Genomic DNA, 22677 nt, shown 5'->3' with positions numbered 1-22677 from the left:
GTTGTGGAGTCTATTTATTCCGCATATTGCTTCATGAGAATAGGCATGCTGCCAACCCAATTAGAGAAGCTGGTAACACCTCTATGATAACATATTTAAGAAAGACAAAACCACAGGAAGCTCTCTTTTTCCCTCGCCTCCAAGGAGTGGTGAGGGGGCCAGCCGGGCCCCTTCCCTGTGGAGCCAGCTGGTCTCTTTTTTGGCGGCGCCGCTAGGCCATGCCGCCAGGGACCATCCTGGCACCGTGAACAGCCATGCGGCCAAAACCAGCGCCAGGAGCGACCACATGGCTGGGGCCACGTGGCCGGGAATGCGTTGCCAAGATCGGGGCAGCCAGGGCAGCACCACGCAGCCACGGCTACCTCGGCATGGCTCGCAATGAACTTTGTTTGCTTTTATTTTTTCAGTGCCCCACATGAGGAAAAGTGTGGAGTGGAGCCAGCAGCCTGCACAGTTAGTACGATGCTGGTGAAGACCACGTGATGAGCAATGAGAGACATGACGAGCAATTCCCCAATGCAGAGCCTGGACAGAATCAACTTTTCAGTGATGCAGAACTCTATAAAAACTTTTCAATTGATAGAACTTGAGACCAGACAAAGACCAATTCTCTCCCAAATCAGAGAAAAGAAAAAAATGAAGACATATGAGAAAAACAACATGGTGACACTAAGGTCAGTGCAATAGAGGGAGGGGGAGAAGGAAGTGCTCCGAGCATCAGAGCTGAGATTTTTCTGCAAGCCATAGTGAGGACTATAATACAACAGTTTCCCTGTAATTCATGAAGTGCATGGAGGGATGCAGAATTCACCTGCAGCCCACGAGAAAAAGGTTTTCATGCTGGAGCGTGTGGATGCTGAGAAGCTGTGATCTGGAGAGAGGCTTGTACAGAGAGAACCCTTGCTTCCAGAGACAGAAGACGAAGACCCTTGCTTTTATACTAGAATAGCTCATCCTTAAAAACAAAACCCCATTAACTAAATGGCCCATGGAAAAAAAGCAGTTGTGGGAAGACTGCTTTGTCCGTGGGAGGGATTTCACATTGCAGCAGATTTGGGCGGGACTGCTACTTGTGCAAATTAGAACCACAATAGAAAAGTTCACAGAGAACTGTCTCCCATGGGAAGTACCCCATGGCATAGCAGAAGAGACTCTTCTCTTCAAGTGAATTGAAGAAAGATTTTTAGAAGTGACAAAAGGACTAAAAAGACCACGTTTTTGTCTCCCTGCGCTGTCGGTGGGAAAGAAAGTAGGACTGGGGGTGGGCGAAGATGTTCTAAAGGTTTATTTTAGTTCTCATTATCCTCTTTTTAATTCTGTTAATAAATTTTTCTTCATATCTTTTCAAGTTTTGAGCCTATTTTGCCCTTAAAGTGTTTCCTCCTAATTGTTATCTCACCCCATGAGCTTTTTTAAAAATTGTTCTTTCCCCCTCTTTTGCTTAACTATAGCAGAGGAGAATAAGTGAATGATTTTTCGTGAATGCACTGGCATTTGGCCAGCATCACCCCCCCGACACCATTTTTATTAAGCCTTTTAGAGCAGGGTATTTACAGAGGGAGCATACAGAAGGTAACCAAGCAATATTCCCATCCATATTAAAATCTTCTTGGGGATTCCTTACATGAAACATATCTGATAATAATTCAGATCTTCATTCTGCAGTATATGGTTACTTCTTTCAGGACTGACAGTTTCAAGACAGTCACATAAAAATCAGACATCTTATAATGGTTCAAATTCTTAATGAAGAATGTTATCTGATGTGTCTTCACATTCCTGTGGCACAAGTTTCAAAATTTTCAACTTAGATAGAAAGATAGATTGATGAGTTGGTTTAAGATCAAAAACCAAGTGGCCTTTTTCTAAATACACGTTGGATACTCATATTCCAAGACTGTATCTTGATAAGCAAAAACCTAGCTGAGTTTTTTCATTCCACACAAGTTACCATCTCAAGGCCTATTAACATAACATTATTGGCACGCCTACACTATGAATGCAGTTACCCACAAACTAGCTTCATGGAACCCCAGGAAGGGATTTTCAGGCATGCCAAAATGAACTAGCTGAAAAAGGAAGCAGCACACATTAATAAGATGTTACAATCTGTTTAATGGCAGAGGAGCAGAGAGAGCTCTCTGTGAACTGCAGAAAGAGCTTCAGGTTTGAATATTCCCTGAAATGAGATAAAAACTCAAACAAAGTTAAATGTTGATACAAAAAAAAAAAGATATTTTCACTTTATTAACTGTAAAAGAGGCAAAGAGAAAAAAGGGAAAAAGTAGAGAAAAGTTGGAAAAAGCTAAGGTTATTTTAAAAGCATAGGATAGTTTACCACAACACTGGTACTTTTCTGCTGAGGTGGGGGGGGGCAAGCACTTTTTGCCTTTTTTTTTCCCCTGCCACTTGAAGTAGTTTATCTGCATTTGGAGTTGACAGCTTAGCTGGAATGCCTTCTGAAATGCAGATGCAATGCATGGTCCCTACAGCTCATGCGTGGCTCCGATCCACTTGTGCTGGTCACTCCAAAGATGCAGGATGGGGGGGGGGGGGGGCGGGAGGAGGAAAGGGTGTTCCCCAGGTTGGCAGTGTCTCAGCTCTGGGAGGCTTCAGGTTGTTTTCACAGCTGTAAAAAGGCTTTGGCAGGCAGCAGGGTGAGGAGGCAAAGGGCAGAGTTTTTGTCCCTCTCTGTGGTATTTTCAGGGTCCCCTGTGGCAGGAAGGAAATTATGAATCTGACTCCATGTTCTTAGAAGGCTAATTTATTATTATATTATATTATATTATATTATGCTATACTAAACTATACTAAAGAATAGAGAAAGGATACTTACAGAAGGCTTAAGAAGATACTAATAAAAAACTCGTGACTCACCAGAGCCTCGACACAGCTGGACCGTGATTGGTCATTAAGTCAAAACAATTCACATGAAACCAATCAAACAATGACCAGTTGATAAACAATGTCCAAACCACATTCCAAAGCAGCAAAACACAGAAGAAGATCAGATAATTATTGTTTTCATTTTTCTCTGGGGTTTCTCAGCTTCCCAGGAAGGGATTTTTCAGAAAATATAATGGCGACACCTCTCTCTCTCGCCTCCTGATTTAGCCCAGTTTTTGCCCTTCTTTTTCTGGACCTCAAGGCAGCTCACAGTCCATCCCGCACATAGTCTTCAGGTGTTAAAAGAGATTATGATAATTAGACACAATGACTAAGCAATTTTTGAGGCATTTTTCTTATTATCAGGTCCTTACATAAACTCAAGTGCAATACTGCGTAGAAACTGAAAAGAGAAAACTGAGGACATCATAGAATGGTTTGGGTTGGAAGAGACCTTCAAGATCATTTAGCTCCAGCCCCCTGAAATGAGCAGTGATGCCTTCCACTAGACCAGGTTGCTCAAAGCCCCTTCCAACCTGGCCTTGAATGTCTCCAGGGATGGGGTATTGTATTGGGTCTGACTGAGATAAAGTTCACAGCCCTCACAGTGCTGTGCTTTGCATTAGAAGCTGACAGGTGTTAACAGACCAGTGTTTTGGCTACTGCTGGGTAGGGCTGTCCCTCTGACATTCCTTCCCCCATCAAAGGGATGAGTGGGCAAAATCCTGGGAGGGGACACAACCATATAACGTCAGCTCAGATATATAAAGCTAAGGGAGGGAGGAGGAAGGAGGGGTATTCGTGAGTTTTCAATGTTTGCCTTCCTGGAGGAACAATCACAAGTGCTGAAGCCCTGCTTCCCAGGAAGTGTCCGATCATCGCTGCTGATGGGAAGTAGAGATGGACTTTTCCCTTCGCTTATGCGCACACAGACTCACTTCTTTCTTTCTTTCATGGTAATAAAACTCCCTTATCTCACCCACTGTTTGTTCTCCATCTTATTGTCTCCCCTGTTCCACTGGGAAAGGGAGTGATACAGTGGGTTAGTGGGCACCGGGCACCTGGCCAAGGTCAACCCACTACACTCATCTACAACTTCTCTGGGCAACTGTCCCAGTGCCTGACCCCCCTTTTGGTAAAAAATTTCTTTTTACTATCTAATCTAAACCTACCCTCCTTCAGTTTAAAGCCATTTCCCCTTGTCCGCTTACAACATACCCTTGTGAAAAGTCCCTCTCCAGCTCTCTTGTTGGCCCCCTTTAGGTACTGGAAAGCTGCTAAAAGGTCTTCATGGACCCTTCTCTTCTCCAGGCTAAACGGCCCCAACTCTCAGCCTGTCTCCATAGCAGAGGTGCTTCAGCCCTCTGAGCATCTTCGTGGCCTCCTCTAGACTTGCTCCAACAGCACCAGGTCCCCATCCTTCTTATGTTGGGGGCCCCAGGGCTGGGTGCAGTACTCCAAGTGGGGTCTTACAAGAGCAGAGTAGAGGGGGAGAATCACCTCCCTAGACCTATTGCTGAGCAGACCTACCAGCTTGAAGATCTTTTCATTTTTGTCAGTTGCATATGACAAGTGTCCTAAATGTGCAGCCAGCATCTTGAATGCAAATAGCTGGAGTACTATTGCAAAAGACTTTGTCGTCCAATCAAAGTATCTCTAAAATGTTTCCAAAGGAGTTTGCATGAGTATGACAAGAAAAAAATCAGAAGGAAAGGAATATTGTTCTCCTCATTCATAACATACAATTTCTCATGTGCAGTACCTTTTATGCAGTCATTTGGCAAAACCCCAATATTCTCTTTCAAGCTTTCAGAGCTCTCTCTTCCCTATTCAACCTTCCCAAAGAATCCTTTAGATTCTTCATGGACTCTCCAAGCACTTGGATGTGAACAACTTGTCAGGGTTTAGGAATGATATTCCCCAGTTCAGTGCTCCCACTGTAACCATGACAGCACTCACTTCCCTTCCCCCTCTAGTAAGCACAAAAGGCAAAGATGACAGGTTGAGAAAAACAATTTACTGGAAACAGCAATGAGATAAGAAAATGAACAGTAACAGCAACAATGGTAATAAAAAAAGGTATAAGACAAAGAAACTATTTACACAGAAAGTCTGTGGCAATACCAACCATTTTACCAGCCATGCTTTTTCCCCGTGGAAGGAGCACCCTTCTTCTCAGAAGCAAGAGAGAAAGTCCTTTTCCCCCACCCCTGGCAAATGACATAAGGTAGTATGGAATAACCTCCTAGACACTCCCACAGCCACATTACTGCAGAAAAGAAAAATTAACTCTGTTCTGGCCAAAACTAGGAGACAACTGCAACATAATAAAACACTAAATATCCATTTTAGAAATATCATGAAACATGCATGCAGTATCAGAGTTGTTTCCTATGATATAGATGAACAAGACTGTCCCTGAAGCCTGAAAGAGACAAGTGATCAATTCAGATCATCAATATAAGTCAGTGAAATTAGATGAAGAGCAATATATGGAGAAGAATAATAAAAAGCAAGCAAGCAAAAAATTATCTGGGAGAAGAGGTACAGAGATTTAATAGAGACATTGAAAAGAATAAATACTGAGAAAATAAAAATTGTTTCATGTAGGGACAATATCATCATGATTCTTTTCCTTAGAAGAATAGCTATTCCTTATTCCCAGATCCTAGCAGATGAGTGGCATAAAGTTTCTAAGAATTTGAATTACTAAGTGGTCTTGCAATCTGGAATTGTGCTGCTGTATATTCCAATAACCACAGCAGCAAAAACATCTCAGCACATTTGGAAATACAACAGTCAGATTTCTAGATACAAGTGAAAAGAACATGCAAAGTCAACCTTGCATGGTGTTTTGGTTTGTTTGAGGTTTTTTAATTTCAGTCTAAAATTTTTCCAGTAGATCTAATTCTAGCAAAGTATCTTCAGTTAAGAGGATGTAAATTCCATATGTGAAACTGCAGTATAAAAACTGAAGGTTACTTAAATGTTGTGGCAAAATGAGATACAGATCTTAACTATGGGTTACAAAGCAACATATGAAAAATTAATAGAATATTAATAATAAAATAAATCTTTCTGCAATTAGCATATAATAATGTCTGAAACATAGCCAAAAGATAAAAAAATGTTTCAAAAGAGCAAAATTCTCCTACAGCTATAAATACTGACAGAAGAGAAATCAAAGAGATGTTACTTATGAAGTTACTTCTCAAACTGCTCCATTTCTATTCAACAGTATTACTTGGATATTAACCTAGAATAAAAATAGCTGATAGCAGAGAGTAACATGTAACATAGGCCTCATTTAAAATTTTTGCTGTGAAAATCTGCACAGGCCAGTTTTTATTCCCTGCATTGTTCCAAAGGAAATAAATTTTCTTTTCCTGAGGAGGTTATAAAATCCCCTTTGATCTGTTTCACTACAGTAACACTGTAAAACTAAAACAGTTTCTAAGAAAAAGTGAAATTTCTGTAATTAAAAAAAAAAACATTTTTATGCATACCCCCCTGCTGATTTACACTCTGCATTTCCCTTTCTTTGCGATCTAATTCAGCTGCTTTTCTTTCCACTTCTTCTTGACGCTTTAGCAGTTCTGCCTGGGCCAAGGCATGCTCCTGAACAAAATAAGCATTTTTAGCAATTAAAAACATACAAACACAAAATTAATATTCCAAGTCTATTTTCCAAAATTTAACATCTCCAGTTATGAAGATCAACCTAATATTACACAAATTCATGCAGTAACTGATTACTTAAAGGCGGTATTCATTTTCATAAATTATTAGGAAAACAATGTTTATTTATAACATACACAACTTCAGAAGTGTATTTATATTACTATAATTGAAAGGAACCTAGTGCCTGAAAGTTATAAACAAACCTTTGAAATTTGTGTGTAAGCAGGTGATTCTTCTGTTGGTTTCATTATTGCTGGCTGGGTACTGGGTACATGAGTCATTCTCACATTTCCTGGAGGAGGCTAAGAAAACAAGATACAATTATAGGCAAACAATCTCCTATTCTAATAAGCATCTTTTCATTAACTCTGAAAGAATGAATCCAGTTGTTTTAAAGGAACTTTTACTGATTGTGATGGTGCATTCCCCCTTAACTCCTTTCCAGGAACTGAAAATCTGATATGCTCTGTGCAATACTTATAATTTTTAGGTTATAACATATACTCTGTGATGCAGTGTTTCACTTGTTTGTTTTTACACTGCACTATTTTCCATAAACACAACATGGAATTTTATACATTAACAGAAAGTAAAAAGAATTTTAATTTTGTTCAGACATGAATACCAATAAGGACAGTTATTATTTAAAAGAATAGCAGCATTTAACAGTGATCTGCTCCTATTCTCAAACATGATACAATTTATTAATAATGTCTTCCAGAGCTATCTACTTCACAAAGGTTAACCAGAGAAGCAATGTGCCCGTATTCAAAAAGGGCAAGAAAGAGGACCCAGGGAACTATAGACCACTCAGCTTCACCTGAATCCCTGGAAAAGTGATGGAGCACCTCACTCTGGAGGCCATGTCTATCCCCATGGATGACAAGAAGGTGATCAATAGTCAGCATGGATTCACTGAAGAGAAATTATGCTTAACCAAGCTTATTGCCTTCTATGACAAAACAACTACCTGGATAGATGAGGGGACAGCAGTGTATACTGTCTACCTGGACTTCATCAAGGCTTTTGGCATTTTCTCACAGCATCCTCATAGGCAAACTCAGGAAGTGTGGGTTGGATGAGTGGACAGAGAGGTAGATTGAGAACTGTCGCAGACATTTCCTCACAGAAATCCTTTCTTTCGGATTTCTGTGTCTTCTGGAGGCCAGAGGCCTCGGAAGACAAGGTAAACAATTATTATCAGCTGCTGTGGAATGTAATGGGACGCACCTTGATTGGCTCATTTTCTTTGTTTATAATTAAGGGCCAATCACAAAGTGTAAGCCAGGGACTCAGTCCTTGAACACAATTTTGTTATAGATTTCTTTCTATCTATTGCTAGCCTAGCTTAGCAGCTCTGCAAACCTCTCTCTATATTCTTATTAGTATAGTCTTAATGTATTATATATGATATATCAATAAATCAAGCCTTCTGAGTCAAGAAACAAGATTCACCGTCTCTCTCTCACCACCAGCGCCCACACAGGCGCGGTAATAGAGAACTATCTGAAAGGCAGCATTCCCTGCTGCTCCTCCTCTAACAAATTGAATGCATAACCATAGCCAGGAACCATTCATACCCATAGCAGACCCCAGCATGTTTATAAACTTACAAATCATTGCCACCAAGCCCAGCAGGATAGCTATTCTGGTCACTGCCCCTCTGCTATAAAAACTATGTATTAAGGACAATACTAGAACTATTTCTGGATAAGAAAATAAACCTACGGACCACAGAGGTATTAAGATCTCAAAAAACCCTAGGGACCAGAAATACATGCAAGCCTTCACCCCAACAGACATTATGAATTCAGAAAGCATGGCTATTAGCTGCTTTGAACAAACAGAGAGTAATGGCAACCAAAATGCACTCAAAACAGGGTTTTTCCACTCTCTCTCTCACCCCACGTCGGGTGCCAAGATTTTGTCCTGGTTTAGGGCAAATTTGGTAGAGAATATCCAAAGGAGGGCCCCTCCAGAAAGCAAACCCACAGGGCCCCTCACCCAACCAGTTTGGGAAGAATTCCTCAGAGAGAAGTGGAAAGAACCTGTTTATTAAACAGGCACAGCACTCCCCAGTACACAAAATGAACAATACCGGACGACACCACTCTAAAAAAAGATGACAAATTCAGAAAGTCTCTCTTGGGGGTGGTCGCTCTGTGCTCAGTACCTCCGGCGCTGGGGCAGCTGCTGCAGGCTACAAGGTGCAAACTCTTGGTTTTCCCAGGTCCCAGTCCAGAGCAGGTTCGAAATGGTCGAAAAAAAAAGAAAGGAGAAACAGTCCAGGAAGAAATTTGGAGTGTTTAGCTAAACTAGCTAATGAGCAAAAGCAAAAGCAAGCAGAAGCATGTCGGGAGTTTAGTTCAAGCATGGCTTAAAGAAAAAGGCCATGAAGGCATACAGTGAGAGAAAAGTAAAAGGTAGTTGTAAAGCAGTTCCAAAAGCAGTTCCCAGCCTGATTTCTATAAATAATTAGACTCTCTCAGGCATCACTTTATAAACAATAAGGTTCTCAGGCAGTCTTCCCATAACAAGTGTAACACCCTCTCTGGGAAAAGATGGCACCCTGGGAACAGATGTGGAAGTTTTGGGAACCTTTCGTATCACAGTGGGAACACTGGTTTTGTTTTGTGTAAACAATTATCGGTATTGTAAAACAAAGGGAGTGGTTAGAGTTTTCTCTGTTAGCCTATCGTGAACCTGGATTCTGGAATATGCATGAAGTTAATTAACACTGTTATTTAAAGGGACTGATCGATGAATAAATCGGAGTTCGATGCATTAAAGGATGGTCGTTCTCCCCGTCACTTCAACAGAAGCAAAGCAAGCAAAAGCGAGAGAGAGAGCAAAGCGAAAAGCAAAAGCAGAAAAAGCAAAAGCTGCAGTCTCTGTGTCCTGCCAGGCTGATAAGAAACCCAAAACAAAACTTTCACTGTTCAGAGCCAGTCTTAAAAGTACAGAACATAATATCTAACCTTAACAGAACACATGAATGGGAATGCAAGCATCATAACGCCACCCTAGGACAAGAGTGTTGTGATCAGTTGCAGTCTAGTTGGAGGCCTGTCACTAGTGGTGCGCCCCAAGATTCAATGCTGGGCTCAGTATTGTTTAACTTGTTCATCAAAGACGGATGAAGGGGTAGATGCCTCCTCAGCAAGTCCACTGATGATACAAAGCTGGGAGGAGTGGCCAAAATCCCAGAGTGCTGTGCTGACATTTAGAAAGATCTCAACAGGTTGGAGAGATGGACATAAAAAGCTTCTCAAAGTCTACAAAGGAAAATGCAGGGTCTTGCACCTGGGTAGGAATAACCCCAGGCACCAGTACAAGCGAGGGGTGACCTGCTGGAAAGTAGCACTGCAGAAAAGGACCTGGGGACACTGGTGTACAACAAACTGTCCATGAGTCAGCAATAAGCCCTTGTGGCTGTATTGGGTTTGCAGGGCCTGATTTTTGGTAGCAGGGGGGCTACAGGGGTCGCTTCTATGAGAAGCTACTAGAAGCTTCCTTCATGTCTGGCAGAGCCAATCCCAGGTGGCTCCAAAGATGGATGTGCAGCTGGTCAAGGCTGGGCCAATTAGCAATGGTAGGAAAGCCTCTGTGATAACATCATTAAGAAGAAAGAAAAGTTGTTGCGCAGTTGTAATTGCAGCCAGAGAAGACCAGGGTGAGAACATCTGAGAAGAACAGCTCTGCAGATACCAAGATCAGTGAAAAAAGAGGAGGGGGAGGTGCTCCAGGCCCCAGAGCTGAGATTCCTCTGCAGCTCATGGTGAAGAAGATGTGCCCTGGCAGCCCATGGAGATCCACAGGGATGCAGAGATCCACCTACAGCCTGTGGAGGAGCTCCATGCCAGAGCAGGCGGATGCCCTGGCTTACAGGGCACCTGGCACCCAGCCAAGGTCAAAACACTACTGTCCACCACAGGGTCACAGGTCCTGATAGGAGCCTGCTCCAGCATGGGCTTCCCACAGGGTCACAACCTCTTCTGGGCACATCCACTTGCTCTGATACGGGGTCCTCCACAGGCTGCTCCACCATTAATTTCCATGGGGTACATGGAGAAAACTTGCCCCACAATGGTCTTCATCACAGGCTGCAGGGGAATCTGCTCTAGTGCCTGGAGCACCTCCTCCCCTTCCTTCTCCACTGACCTTGGTGTCAGCAGTTGTTTCTCTCACATATTCTCACTCCTCTCACAGCTGCTCTTGTGCAGCAATCCCTCCCCCCCCCCTTCCCCAAGATGCTATCCCAGAGGCACTACCATCTGTAGAAGCTTGGAAGATAAGGGGGCTACTGTGCGTGTCACAAACATTAATAGCCAGGACTGGTGATGTGATGTTCCCTCCCTGTAGGAGGACACAGTATGGGTAATATAGAATGTAATCTTATCTCCCAACAAATTGCAGCTGGACCCTATTACTAAACATTAGGAGCAGGCCAGATGATAACAGGCAACACCTGTAGCAAATAAGAACTAGTGGTATAAAAGAGTGGACTGATAGGAAGAGGAGTTGGAGGAGTTAGCTGCTGCAAGGATTAGGAACAGGCAGTGCTCAGTGGAGCTGCCTACGAGAAACATTGAGGAGGTATGAAAATCTGAGGCTATGAAATCTGTGCACTATATTGATAATAGAACTCGTGCTATATAAGACAACTTCCTTCCCTTCCTTCCCTTCCCTCCCTCCCCTCCCTCCCTTCCTTCCTTCCTTCCCGATTCCCTCTATAATTAATCTCTTTCTGTCTTCTCTACCCCTTTATCCAAAACCCACTGCCATGTGTTTACATAGTAGGTTAGGGACTAACATACCTATTCCATGCTAAGTATGTAATTAACTAATAAAATGATGCGTTGAAAGCAAAGGGAGCCAACCCATCTTGTTGTTGATCAGCATTGACTCCAATTTATTGATTAAATCAGCCACTTTATATAACAGTGTTAATTAACTTCATGCATATTGCAAAATTCGAGCTCACGATAGGTTACAGAGAAAACTCTAACCCCTCCTTTTGTTTTACAATACCTGTGGTTTGTTTATTGAAAACAGGACCAGCGTTCTCACTGTGATATGAAAAGTTCTCAAAACCTTCATATCTGTTCCCAGAGCAGCTATCTGTTCCCAGAGAGCCCAAGGACAGAATGTTTTGCCTGTTATGGGAAGACTGTCTGAGAATCTTATTGTTTATAAAGTGGTGCTTGAGAGAGCCTAATTATTTATAGAATCAAGCCTGGGAAATGCTGCTTTATCTCTACCTTTTACTTTTCCCTCAGCTGTATACCTTCATGGCCTCTTTCTTTAAGCCATGCTTGAACCAGGCTCTCCACAATGATGCAAGCTTTTGCAGACCCTCTGGCTTTCATCATTCCTTTCAACTGTGAGCATCTATGAATCTTGGGTGTTCCCTTCCCCTTAAGAGTGGGAAGTCACACCACCATTGCTGATTGGCCTGGCCTTGGCCAGTGGTGGGTCTGTCTTGAAGTTGTCTGGTATTGGCTCTGACTTCTGGCAGCTTTTCACAGAAGCCACCCTGGTACTCCCCAGATACCAAAACCTTGTAGTGGAAAGCCAATACACCAACCATCTTTTGGAATGCACAGAGGAGAAAGCATCATGCCTGAGCAAACTCCACCTCTGTGCAAGAAATGATACTCACTTTCAAAAGTTTAAAAGGTTTATTAAAACCTTAGCAAAAATATAATATATGACTGAATATAGAAAATATTACTGGGCTGGGAGCAAAGGATTTTTTCCCACCACGTGCTCATCCACACAATGGCGATTTGGCCTTTTAACCCTTTAGCCCCTCCCAAAGTTCTGTCCATCGACTCCTTCTTTGCTGTCCAGTGGTGGGGTGTATGTCCTTAAATCTTGATTGGAGGTCAGATGTTGTCATAGTAATGAAATGGAGGTTTTGGTGGTTCACTTAAGTTAGCAATATGATTTACACATTTAAATTATAGCTTGTAGACTTGTGTGTTGAATTTTAGCCTTTTACTTAAGAAATCTCTGCCATAGTACAAAGGGCATAGAAAAATGAAACATTTCTGAAGCTTCTTGCGATAAAGAACAAAACCGTGAGAAGACCAAGGAATGCAAGAAACATAGAGAAAGAGGCTCCCCTGTCTCCAAGCTCATCAATACCGACAGACGTACTCAGATAAGCACCAAGGGACCAAAGCGCGTGCACAAAGGAGGAAAGTTCAAAAGTTCAATCATGAAGACCACAGCCTTTGGCCTCAGAGACCACCAAAGACCCCCGTGCGAACACCACAGCAAACAATGCATGCTCAGAAGGGCGTGGATCTAATTACCATGCAAGGCTAGGACAGGCGGGGCCAGGGGCTGAACATGCATTGAAAGGTTGTGCAAAGTAATGCATATGGAACATTTTTGTGAATAAAGATGAGGGTCAGACCAGGGCTCGGGGCACAAGTTTTCATGAGAGCTATCTCGCTTGTGCCAAGTGCTGACATAACTACTTCCTAACTACACCAGGTTGTGGAGTCTATTAATTCTGCGTTTCGCTTCAATAATGTTATAAATGATCAATCAAAAGCCAAATTATCAAAAATGTGAAAATATTTATTTATCTTTTTCTGTGACCAAAATATGGTCCTCAAAACCCCCACAGCCAAAGAGACAGCGTCGAGCCTGAGATCAGCGCTGGGTGAACCTAGATCTGACCTCTATTGCATTGAATCCCCTCTCATTCATGAGAGTCGCTTCTAGCTGAGATGTTTTATACAGTTTATTGTGCCTGAGGTGAAGGAGTCCCAGTTTCTTTTGTAACTCTTCACATTCATAGTTGGTTCTTTCACTGTGCAGAACTGGACAAAGACTGTCTCCTGGTTGATAGCCAGCGTTGATGGAATCCCGGGAAGTCGCGTATTCACATGTATCTTCCTGGCGTCGGCTATCTTGATCGATGTTATCCACAGGGCAATGATTGCTCTTAGGCGTCTTCGGATGACTCAGGATAACGGTGATCATCGCGGTGATCATCACGCTGGGTACGTCTATTCTTGGGCTAAATGCCGATCATTATCTAGCCCCGACTCCAGGAATTTTGGAGTCTGAATAGACATCCGCCTCTCAGGCTGCTTGTGGTCAGAGACTCGTTTGGATTTCACAATCTTTATAAAATACATTCTTTTATAGCATGAATTATTTCTAACATATGTTACAAGTAACAAGCTGGCCCTCCCACATGTCCCAAACCCAGTCCACCCCCTGATAACAATGCGGGGGGGGGCAAAACATAACTATAAGTCTATAAAACTTCTCTTAACATATGTACATGATATTTGCCTTTTAATTGTGAGAGTCAACCATCACATTATTCATCTATCACATCTGTGTATAATAGTGCAACATTTCAAAATCATCTTTCCATCTTTCATATCAACTCCTAACAGAATACTGAAATATCAGAGAAGTCTCATTCCTCAAAAATATTTCGTGATTTAAGCTTTTCATCATAAAAAAGGATTACTCATTATTCCAGGATGAAGACTGTTGGGTTTTAGGAATTTTTCCTTTTGATTCTTTCTCTCAGGGAATTTTCTCCTATTTTGTTGCTAACGAACAATAACAACTAGGTATTTAAGAGAGACAAAAGAAGTTGCCACAGCTCAGGGGACAGGGGACCGGTGCAGCTGGCTGCTCTCTCTACCTGGGGGTTTCTCTGGGAAGAGCAGAGATATTGCACGATTTGGCCTGGGGGAAGGGGTTGGGTGCATCTCCAAGCTTTCTCCTGCTCTCTAGGTTTCAGGGGAGATAGCGGAGTTGCTGCTAATTGGGAGGGGAATTCGCCGCTGTTGCCAGAGCGTAACCCTGTCCTGCTTCTTCTGCTGTGGGTGAGCCTTTGCTTGTGAGAGCAGCCACTGAACTTGGACCTTATTAACACCCTACCTCAGTAAAAAAGGGACTTTCACCATCTGCTCAGGTTACTCAGGGGAAACCCCAGGATCCTGAACCCTTTCCCCCTGAGACGAAGTGGGGATCCATTCTGAATTAGGTGAAGTGCCTGGAAGAGGTGAGAGGTCTGTGGGGCCAAAGCTGAAGGAAAGGCCGCATTCCAGAGACAGCAAGGAGACAGAGAAAGAAAAACAGAAATTACCGCAAGGTCGATCTGCCCCAGACCTAGGAATTCCTCTGATAAAGAAGAACTGGTGCTAAATGTCACGCGGAATGAATATGTATGAACTTATTGTGAAACTGTATGCATATGCATTTGGGAGGGGGATAAAAGACGACCTGAGGTCTTCAGAGGTACGCTTGCCTATTGGGGAGGCTTGCGTCCGGCGCGCGCTGTAATAAAGCATACCGGACTTTACAACTTTTACGAAGTTGTGAGGTTTCTTCTTTTCTCCGCAAAACATTCTTGGCGAGCCAGCCAGGAGAAGGAGATACTTTTCGTCTCCATCTCTGTCCCCGCAGGGGCAGGGAGGGGACCGACGGACTCCTAGGCGCGCCCCAGGATTTTCCTGGTGGGGCTCCGCTCGTCTCGGCTTGCCTCCTGCTGGGACAGACAAGGACCTGCTGGCCTGCGGAGGAGGATACGGTATGTACTGAGGGGCCCCCGGGGGGGGAGGAAGAAGAGCAAGAGAGTAAATCACCCAGAGACCCAGAGACGTCTGGGTTCAGCTGATAGAGCAGCTGAGTTCAGCTGATAGAGCAGCTGAAAACTGTATTAGAGACGGGGTTCATCGTTCTGATAGAGCGGAACCGCCAGCAGCTCTGGGGGTGGGCTGGGTGAACCTGTGTATGCGTGTATTGGGGTTCATTGTTCTGATAGGGCAGATCTGGACCCGCGTGTGTTTTCTTTGCGTGTGTGTGTGAGTGGTGTCCGGATACTGTGTGGCTGTATGTTGCATTGAGTGATCAGCGCGCTGTATTTGCAATTGTGCAAGTGTATGAAGTGTATGTTGTATAAAAGAGAGTAGATCCATAGTGCTCTACTGCGCGGGGGAGGGGAGTCCTACCCGCCGCTGGAGAGGCAGAGTAAACGCCGGCCGAAGCAGGCTGTGGGGGCGGGGAGCGCCCGACAGAGAAAACAGAGGAAAACAGAGTAAACTGTAGAAAAGTGTGGGTGAGGACGGTTATTGGATAAAGGTGGTAAATTGTGGTGTAGGTTGTGCACGCTCTCACTGTGGCTAGACGAACCCGAGGGGTTCCTCTGCCTCAGTGGTTTGGACTCGACCCCTGGGAGTTTGTGAATCCGGTGGATTATTGGATAGATAGGGGAGACGAACGAGTTCATTTAGAGGGGCTCTACCGGACTTCAGCTGGCGCTCTCGTAAGTCTGGACTGGGAACAGCTTGCTGTAGAGGATTTAGAGCTCCCTGTAATAAATGGAATAGCTTGCCTTTGCGGGAAATTTCTGGTAGCCTTTGGTGCATCAAGGGGCTGGCACGCTGCGTGGGTATTATTACAGTGCATAGTTTGTGGGAAACGCTGGTATTGCTGTTCCAGCAGGCGGCGGGGCACTTGCCCCAAGTGTAAGTTAGAGGTTTCTCATAGAACTAATTCAGAGTCTAAGATCTTAAAGCTTTTGTGTGGGAGATCGCATCTGGTACCTGCCACTTGGAGTGTGTGGGAGGAGGACTGGGAAGCTACTGTGAAGTCCTGTGAAAAGAGGTTTGGGTGGAAGCGAGAGAGGGCAAGAAGGAAATAATGGGAACTAACCAGAGCAAGGAAGTTCCACGGGCCAGCCCCTTAGGGTGCATCTTGGCCCACTGGAAGGAAGTCACTAGCCGGGGGGGCTCTGAGAATAAAAAGGATTTAATCCAGTATTGCACACGCTGGTGGCCCTTGTACAGGTTAGGGGACAGAGCAAGGTGGCCACCCACTGGAACCCTGGACTATAATACTTTACTGCAGTTAATGTTGTTTTTAAGACGGGAAGGTAAATGGGATGAGGTCTCATATGCTGATATGTTTTTTGTTTTAAGGAATCACCAAGAGTGGCAAAAGGACTGTGGGATTAAATCACCCTCAGACCCACTGGTCTTGGCCCTTGAAAAAGATAACAAGGCAAAGAGAGGGCAAATCAAACGCTGTTGTTCAGCATGCAGTATAGGACAACGGTGTATGAGATCAGATAAGGTCTATCGTTCTGAGGAGCAAGAACGGGACACATTTGAGTGGGTGAAAGCTCCTCCAGCTCCTCCCCGGGGGGGGGGGAGGCGGAGGAGGTTGAGGCTGAAACTGAGGATGAGGAGGAAGGGAACTTCCCCAAAAAGGAGGAGGACTCAGGTGGGGAGGGCACATCTACTAGAACCCACCCTACGCATGGGAGTCCAGTTGCATCTAGAACTAGGAGGCAAGTAGTGCTACAGGCCCCTCTGCGACAGGCAGTGGGACCAGAAGGGGCCAAATTAATGATCAAAGTGCCATTTACCACCCTTGATTTAGAAGCATGGGAAAGGATTGCAAGGAATTATCGTGTTGACCCGATACTCACTGCCAAACGCCTACGATATGTTATCAAACAACACAATCCAGACTGGGCTGACATCCAGCTACTACTAGATGCTTTCAGTGAAACAGAGAAACAGCTGATCTTAAAGACAGCAGGGAATTTGGCAGAGGATTACTGTAAGGCCACACAGCTGGATGTAAAAGAACATTTCCCCCTCCAAGATCCAGAATGGGATCCTAATGTGTCGGCAGAGGTAAAGAAATTAACAGAGTATCAAGAGTGGATAGCAACAGGGGTAGAAAGAGCTATTCCAAAAACCATAAACTGGTCTGCCTTATATTCCCTTAAGCAGGGGCCTTCTGAGACTCCATCTGAATTTCTAGAGCGTTTGAGGGATGCTATGCGTCGTCATACATCATTAGATCTGGAGTCTGAGATAGGGACAAATCAACTAGTTAATTCATTTTTGGGGCAGTCTGCTGGAGATATCAGGCGTAAACTTCAGAAAATTCGGGGACCAGATGGGAGGAATCTTGAAGCCTTGTTAGAGGAAGCCTGGAGAGTATTTAGTAACCGGGAGGAAGGATATAAACAAGGAATGAAAAGGTTGGTGGCAGCGGTACAGGAGGAAAGGCAGAGGAAATACAACCAGGGACCACCGAGACAAGGACCACCTCGGCTGGGCAGGAACCAGTGTGCAATCTGCAAAAGAATTGGTCACTGGAAAGGCCAATGCCCAGAATGAAGAAGGAGTGGCCAACAGATGGCTGCACACGTGCAAGACAACTGAAGAGGACCGGGGGATTCTACCCCAGCGGATCCACTGGTTATAACAATGAGGCTGGGGGAAGAAGGGAAAAGGGTGGAATTTTTGGTTGACACGGGGGCTACATATTCAGTTTTAAATAAGGCTTTAGTACCTGTGGAAAATGATTATGTTGTAGTGCAGGGGGCAACTGGCCAGTCTGAAAGGGCATATTTTTGTAAACCTTTGAGGTATAAATTGGGAAAACAATGGGGTATTCATAAATTCTTGTACATGCCTAACTCACCAAGAGCACTCTTAGGGAGAGATTTATTGGAACAGTTACAAGCAACCATTACATTCAAAAAGGGGGAAATTACTCTGGAGGTGAATGATCAAAAGTACATAGAGTTATTAAGTTTAACTCTGACAGCTATTGGCATTAAGGAAGAAATTGATGAAGAAATACTAGGTCAGGTATTTCCCGGGGTGTAGGCCTCTGATGTGCCAGGGAGGGCGAAAAATGCCTCTCCCATAATAATCAAACTCAAGGAGGGGGCGCAACCAGTGAGAATCAAGCAGTACCCCCTAAAGAAAGAGGATAGGGAAGGAATCAGCCCAATAATCGAAAATTTTCTGCGGTTAGGATTACTGAAAGAATGCCAATCTGATTTCAATACCCCCATCTTACCTGTTCGGAAACCTGATGGGTCATACCGGATAGTACAGGATTTGAGGGCTGTCAATAAAATAACAGAAGATCTGTATCCAGTGGCAGCCAATCCATACACTTTATTAATTTGCCTAACACCTGAGCTAACCTGGTTTACTGTTTTAGATCTAAAGGATGCCTTCTTTTGCCTCCCCATCCATGAAGCCAGCCAAAAAATTTTTGCATTTGAATGGGAAAGCCCTAAGAGTGGGCGCAAAACCCAGCTCACATGGACCAGACTACCCCAAGGCTGGAAAAATTCCCCCACTTTGTTCGGGGAGCAACTTGCAAAGGATCTGGAGTCCTGGGAAGCTCCACAGGAAGAAGGAAGGCTTTTGCAGTATGTGGATGATCTTCTAGTGGCCACTCGGACGAGGGAAGCATGTGTGGCCTGGACGGTAAGCCTTTTGAATTTCCTAGGACTCCAAGGATACAGAGTATCAAAGAAAAAGGCACAGGTAGTGAAACAGAAAGTTATCTACCTGGGGTACGAGGTGAGTGCTGGGCAATGGACTTTAGGGCAGGCTTGCAAGGAAGCCATATGCCAAACCCCGAAACTCCAGACCATAAAAGAGCTCCGAACCTTCTTAGGCATGGCAGGATGGTGCTGGCGGTGGGTTTATAACTATGGACTGCTTGTCAGACCCCTCTATGCCCTGATTGCCGATGGAAGCAGAGATCTCCAGTGGACAAAAGAAGCCACACGGGCCTTTCACCAGCTGAAGAATGCCCTCATGTCAGCTCCAGCTTTGGGACTTCCAGATGTGAGTAAACCATTCTTCCTATTTTCCCATGAGAAACAGGGAATTGCCCTGGGAATACTGGCTCAGGACTTGGGTCCATACCGGAGGGCAGTTGCTTACCTCTCTAAACAACTAGATGCAACAGCCAAAGGATGGCCAGGTTGCCTCAGAGCTGTAGCAGCAGTTGTGCTGAACATTCAAGAGGCACACAAGTTTACCCTGGGACAAAAATTGACTGTGCTAGTGTCCCACACTGTATCTGCAGTGCTGGAAGTAAAGGGTGGCCACTGGCTTTCGCCACAGAGATTTCTGAAATACCAGGCCATCATGGTAGAGCAAGATGATGTAGAGATTGTGGTGACTAATATTGTCAACCCAGCTTCTTTTCTCAGTGGAAACCAAGGAGAAGCAGTACACCATGATTGCCTGGAGACCATCGAAGCGACCTACTCCAGCCACCCAGACCTAAAGGACACCCCTCTGGAGGATGCAGAAACCTGGTTCACTGACGGGAGCAGCTATGTTACCAATGGGAAGCGACATGCTGGGTATGCAGTGACCACCTGCAGAGAGGTAATCGAGTCTGGACCCTTACCAACAGGTACCTCTGCGCAGAAGGCTGAGATAATTGCCCTGACCCGTGCCTTGGAAAGGGCAAAAGGGAGGAGAATAAACATCTACACAGACTCGAGGTACGCATTCGGAGTTGTACATGCACATGGGGCCATCTGGAAGGAGAGAGGACTGCTTACCTCACAGGGAAAGAACATCAAACATGCACAAGAGATAATCCAGCTGCTGGAAGCAGTTCAGCTGCCTGAAAAGGTAGCAATTATGCATATTAAGGCACACCAAAAAGTGAGCTCAGAATTGGAAGAAGGAAATGAGCTGGCGGATAGAGAGGCAAAAGAAGCAGCAAAAGGTGAGGTAGCTACTGAAGGAGCCCTTATTCCAGATGGACAAATCTCCCTTGAAGGTAAGCCAGAATACAACAAGAGAGATAGGAAATTAATCAAAGATCAAAAAGGGATGTATAACCAACAAGGGTGGGCTACCATTGAAAAGAAGCTGGTAATCCCTTCCCATCTATTGTGGTCACTAGTAAGGGAGGAACACCAGAAAACACACTAGGGAATAGATGCCCTATACACCTACCTGATTGAAAGAATTGTTGCTAGAAATTTATATGCCACTATTACTCAGGTGACCCGACAGTGTGATCTTTGCCTCCAGACTAACCCCAAAAATACCCCCAGACCGAAACTCGGACAGATTGGGAGAGGCCATGGGCCTGGACAACAGTGGCAAATTGACTTTTCAGAGCTCCCAAGGAAAGGGGGGTATCGGTATTTGCTGGTATTGACAGACACATTTTCAGGGTGGCCAGAAGCGTTCCCCACCAGAACTGTCAAAGCTAGAGAAGTGACCAGAGTATTATTACAAGAAATAATACCACGCTTCGGAGTTCCAGCCACAATATCCTCAGATAGAGGATCACATTTCGTTTCCAAAATAGTACAACAGATTAGTAGCCACCTAGGCATAGACTGGGAACTCCACACCCCATACCACCCCCAATCAAGCGGCCAGGTGGAGAAGATGAATCATTTGATTAAACAGCAAATCATAAGACTGGGGCAGGAAGCTAATCTACCTTGGCCCCAGGCTCTTCCAATAGCACTGTTGCGAATTCGAACAAAACCTCGAGCTAAAGAAAAGTTAAGCCCTTTTGAAATACTCTATGGAAGACCATATGGAATACAAAAGGGAGTGTCCACTCATATTGGAGAGGTAACACTAGCCACCTACATGGTGGCCTTAAGCAAACAGCTCAGAGAAATTGAGAAACATGTGGCTGGAACTCGGAGCAGGGAATTAGATGGGCCAGTACATAATATACAACCTGGAGATTATGTATATGTTAAGTCTCTTACAGAAAAGACCTTGGAACCACAGTGGGAAGGACCATTCCAAGTGCTTCTCACCACCTTCACTGCAATCAAAATCAAGGAGCAGAACGCCTGGATTCATCACTCTCGGGTGAAGAAGGCCCAGAAACCTCTTGAGGAGTGACGCCAGGATATACTGGAAAAGGGTGTGTGTGTCTGAGGACTGCCTGTGCTGCAGTAAATATTGATAGCAATGATGTTATTCTGTCTAGTAAAAATCACTCTAACTTCTGTATTTGTAATTTTGTTAAGATTATCGGGTGTGATTTTTCGTACTTGGCCCCAGTGACATCCCACCAGCTGATTAAAGCTAATTACACAATGTATCACAGACTACCACCTACCCCTATTGGGATGAACCTTACATTAGTGAAACAATTAATTGAGCACCAAGACTTATTGGAAATCCTGAAGGAAATCCAAGAAAGTGGAAAGAAAACCTTAATTACTGTCCAACACGATACAAAGGAGATAACCAGGGTTCTACAAAGAATAAAACAGAATATAGATCATCACTGGTGGGATGTGATCTTTGGGTGGTCACCAACTGCTAATGGAATCTTTAATAAGTTGTGTCACCCCATTGTAGTTTTACTAATATTAGTTGGGATAAGTTTAGGACTATCTATTACATTGTTAATTTGGAACTGTAGGATGCTACAACGAATAGCTGTACTAACCTCTTTGTCAAACGTGCATGGTGAAGCATTAAAAGACACTTATCGTCGCGGGGGTTTTCCTTAAGTAAAAAAATTTACTTATTTCCTAGGAAAGGGGGGAATGAGACGAAGTGGGGATCCATTCTGAATTAGGTGAAGTGCCTGGAAGAGGTGAGAGGTCTGTAGGGCCAAAGCTGAAGGAAAGGCCGCATTCCAGAGACAGCAAGGAGACAGAGAAAGAAAAACAGAAATTACCGCAAGGTCGATCTGCCCCAGACCTAGGAATTCCTCTGATAAAGAAGAACTGGTGCTAAATGTCACGCGGAATGAATATGTATGAACTTATTGTGAAACTGTATGCATATGCATTTGGGAGGGGGATAAAAGACGACCTGAGGTCTTCAGAGGTACGCTTGCCTATTGGGGAGGCTTGCGTCCGGCGCGCGCTGTAATAAAGCATACCGGACTTTACAACTTTTACGAAGTTGTGAGGTTTCTTCTTTTCTCCGCAAAACACCCCTCCCAGGGAGCCTCTCTCTGTCGTGTTTGGCAGCTGGGCTGCCGCTGCACTGCCCCTGCTGTTCCTCTGCCACTGCTCTGGGTTTGGGGTTTTTTTTTTTGCTACACTGTAGGCCCCACACCCCCTGCCTGCCAGGACACCCTATGGTTCCAGCTACAGCTGCCCAGTTTCTGATACATCTCGCCTACCACTCTGAGGTTTTGCTCGTCCCTGCCATTCCAGCTTGCTGTTTCTGAGGTTCCTGCTACAGCTCCTTTCACTACCCAGAGGGGGCACCGGGATTGATTGCCCCTGGAAGTTTGTAAAGGAAGCCCCTTTTCCATCCGTTTCACTGGCACGTCCGCCATTAC

General features: G+C 44.4%; 1 protein-coding gene across 2 annotated transcripts in view; it reads right to left on the bottom strand.

The window, feature by feature from the left end:
• Positions 1-22677, bottom strand: part of LOC132086173 (secretory carrier-associated membrane protein 1-like) — a 105702-nt gene that overhangs the window by 27120 nt on the left and 55905 nt on the right. For both annotated transcript variants that reach the window (XM_059491642.1, XM_059491643.1), the window contains exons 3-4: positions 6771-6869; positions 6393-6504 (exon numbers count right to left, since the gene is read on the bottom strand). In XM_059491642.1, the coding sequence (XP_059347625.1) occupies positions 6393-6504; positions 6771-6869 (211 nt within the window). The remainder of the gene's footprint in view (positions 1-6392; positions 6505-6770; positions 6870-22677) is intronic.

Source organism: Ammospiza nelsoni, chromosome W (assembly GCF_027579445.1).
Source record: "Ammospiza nelsoni isolate bAmmNel1 chromosome W, bAmmNel1.pri, whole genome shotgun sequence".
In the NCBI taxonomy this organism is placed as follows: domain Eukaryota; kingdom Metazoa; phylum Chordata; class Aves; order Passeriformes; family Passerellidae; genus Ammospiza; species Ammospiza nelsoni.
The sequence above is the reverse complement of the archived record's forward strand: the minus strand, read 5'-3'. Positions and strand labels throughout refer to the sequence as shown.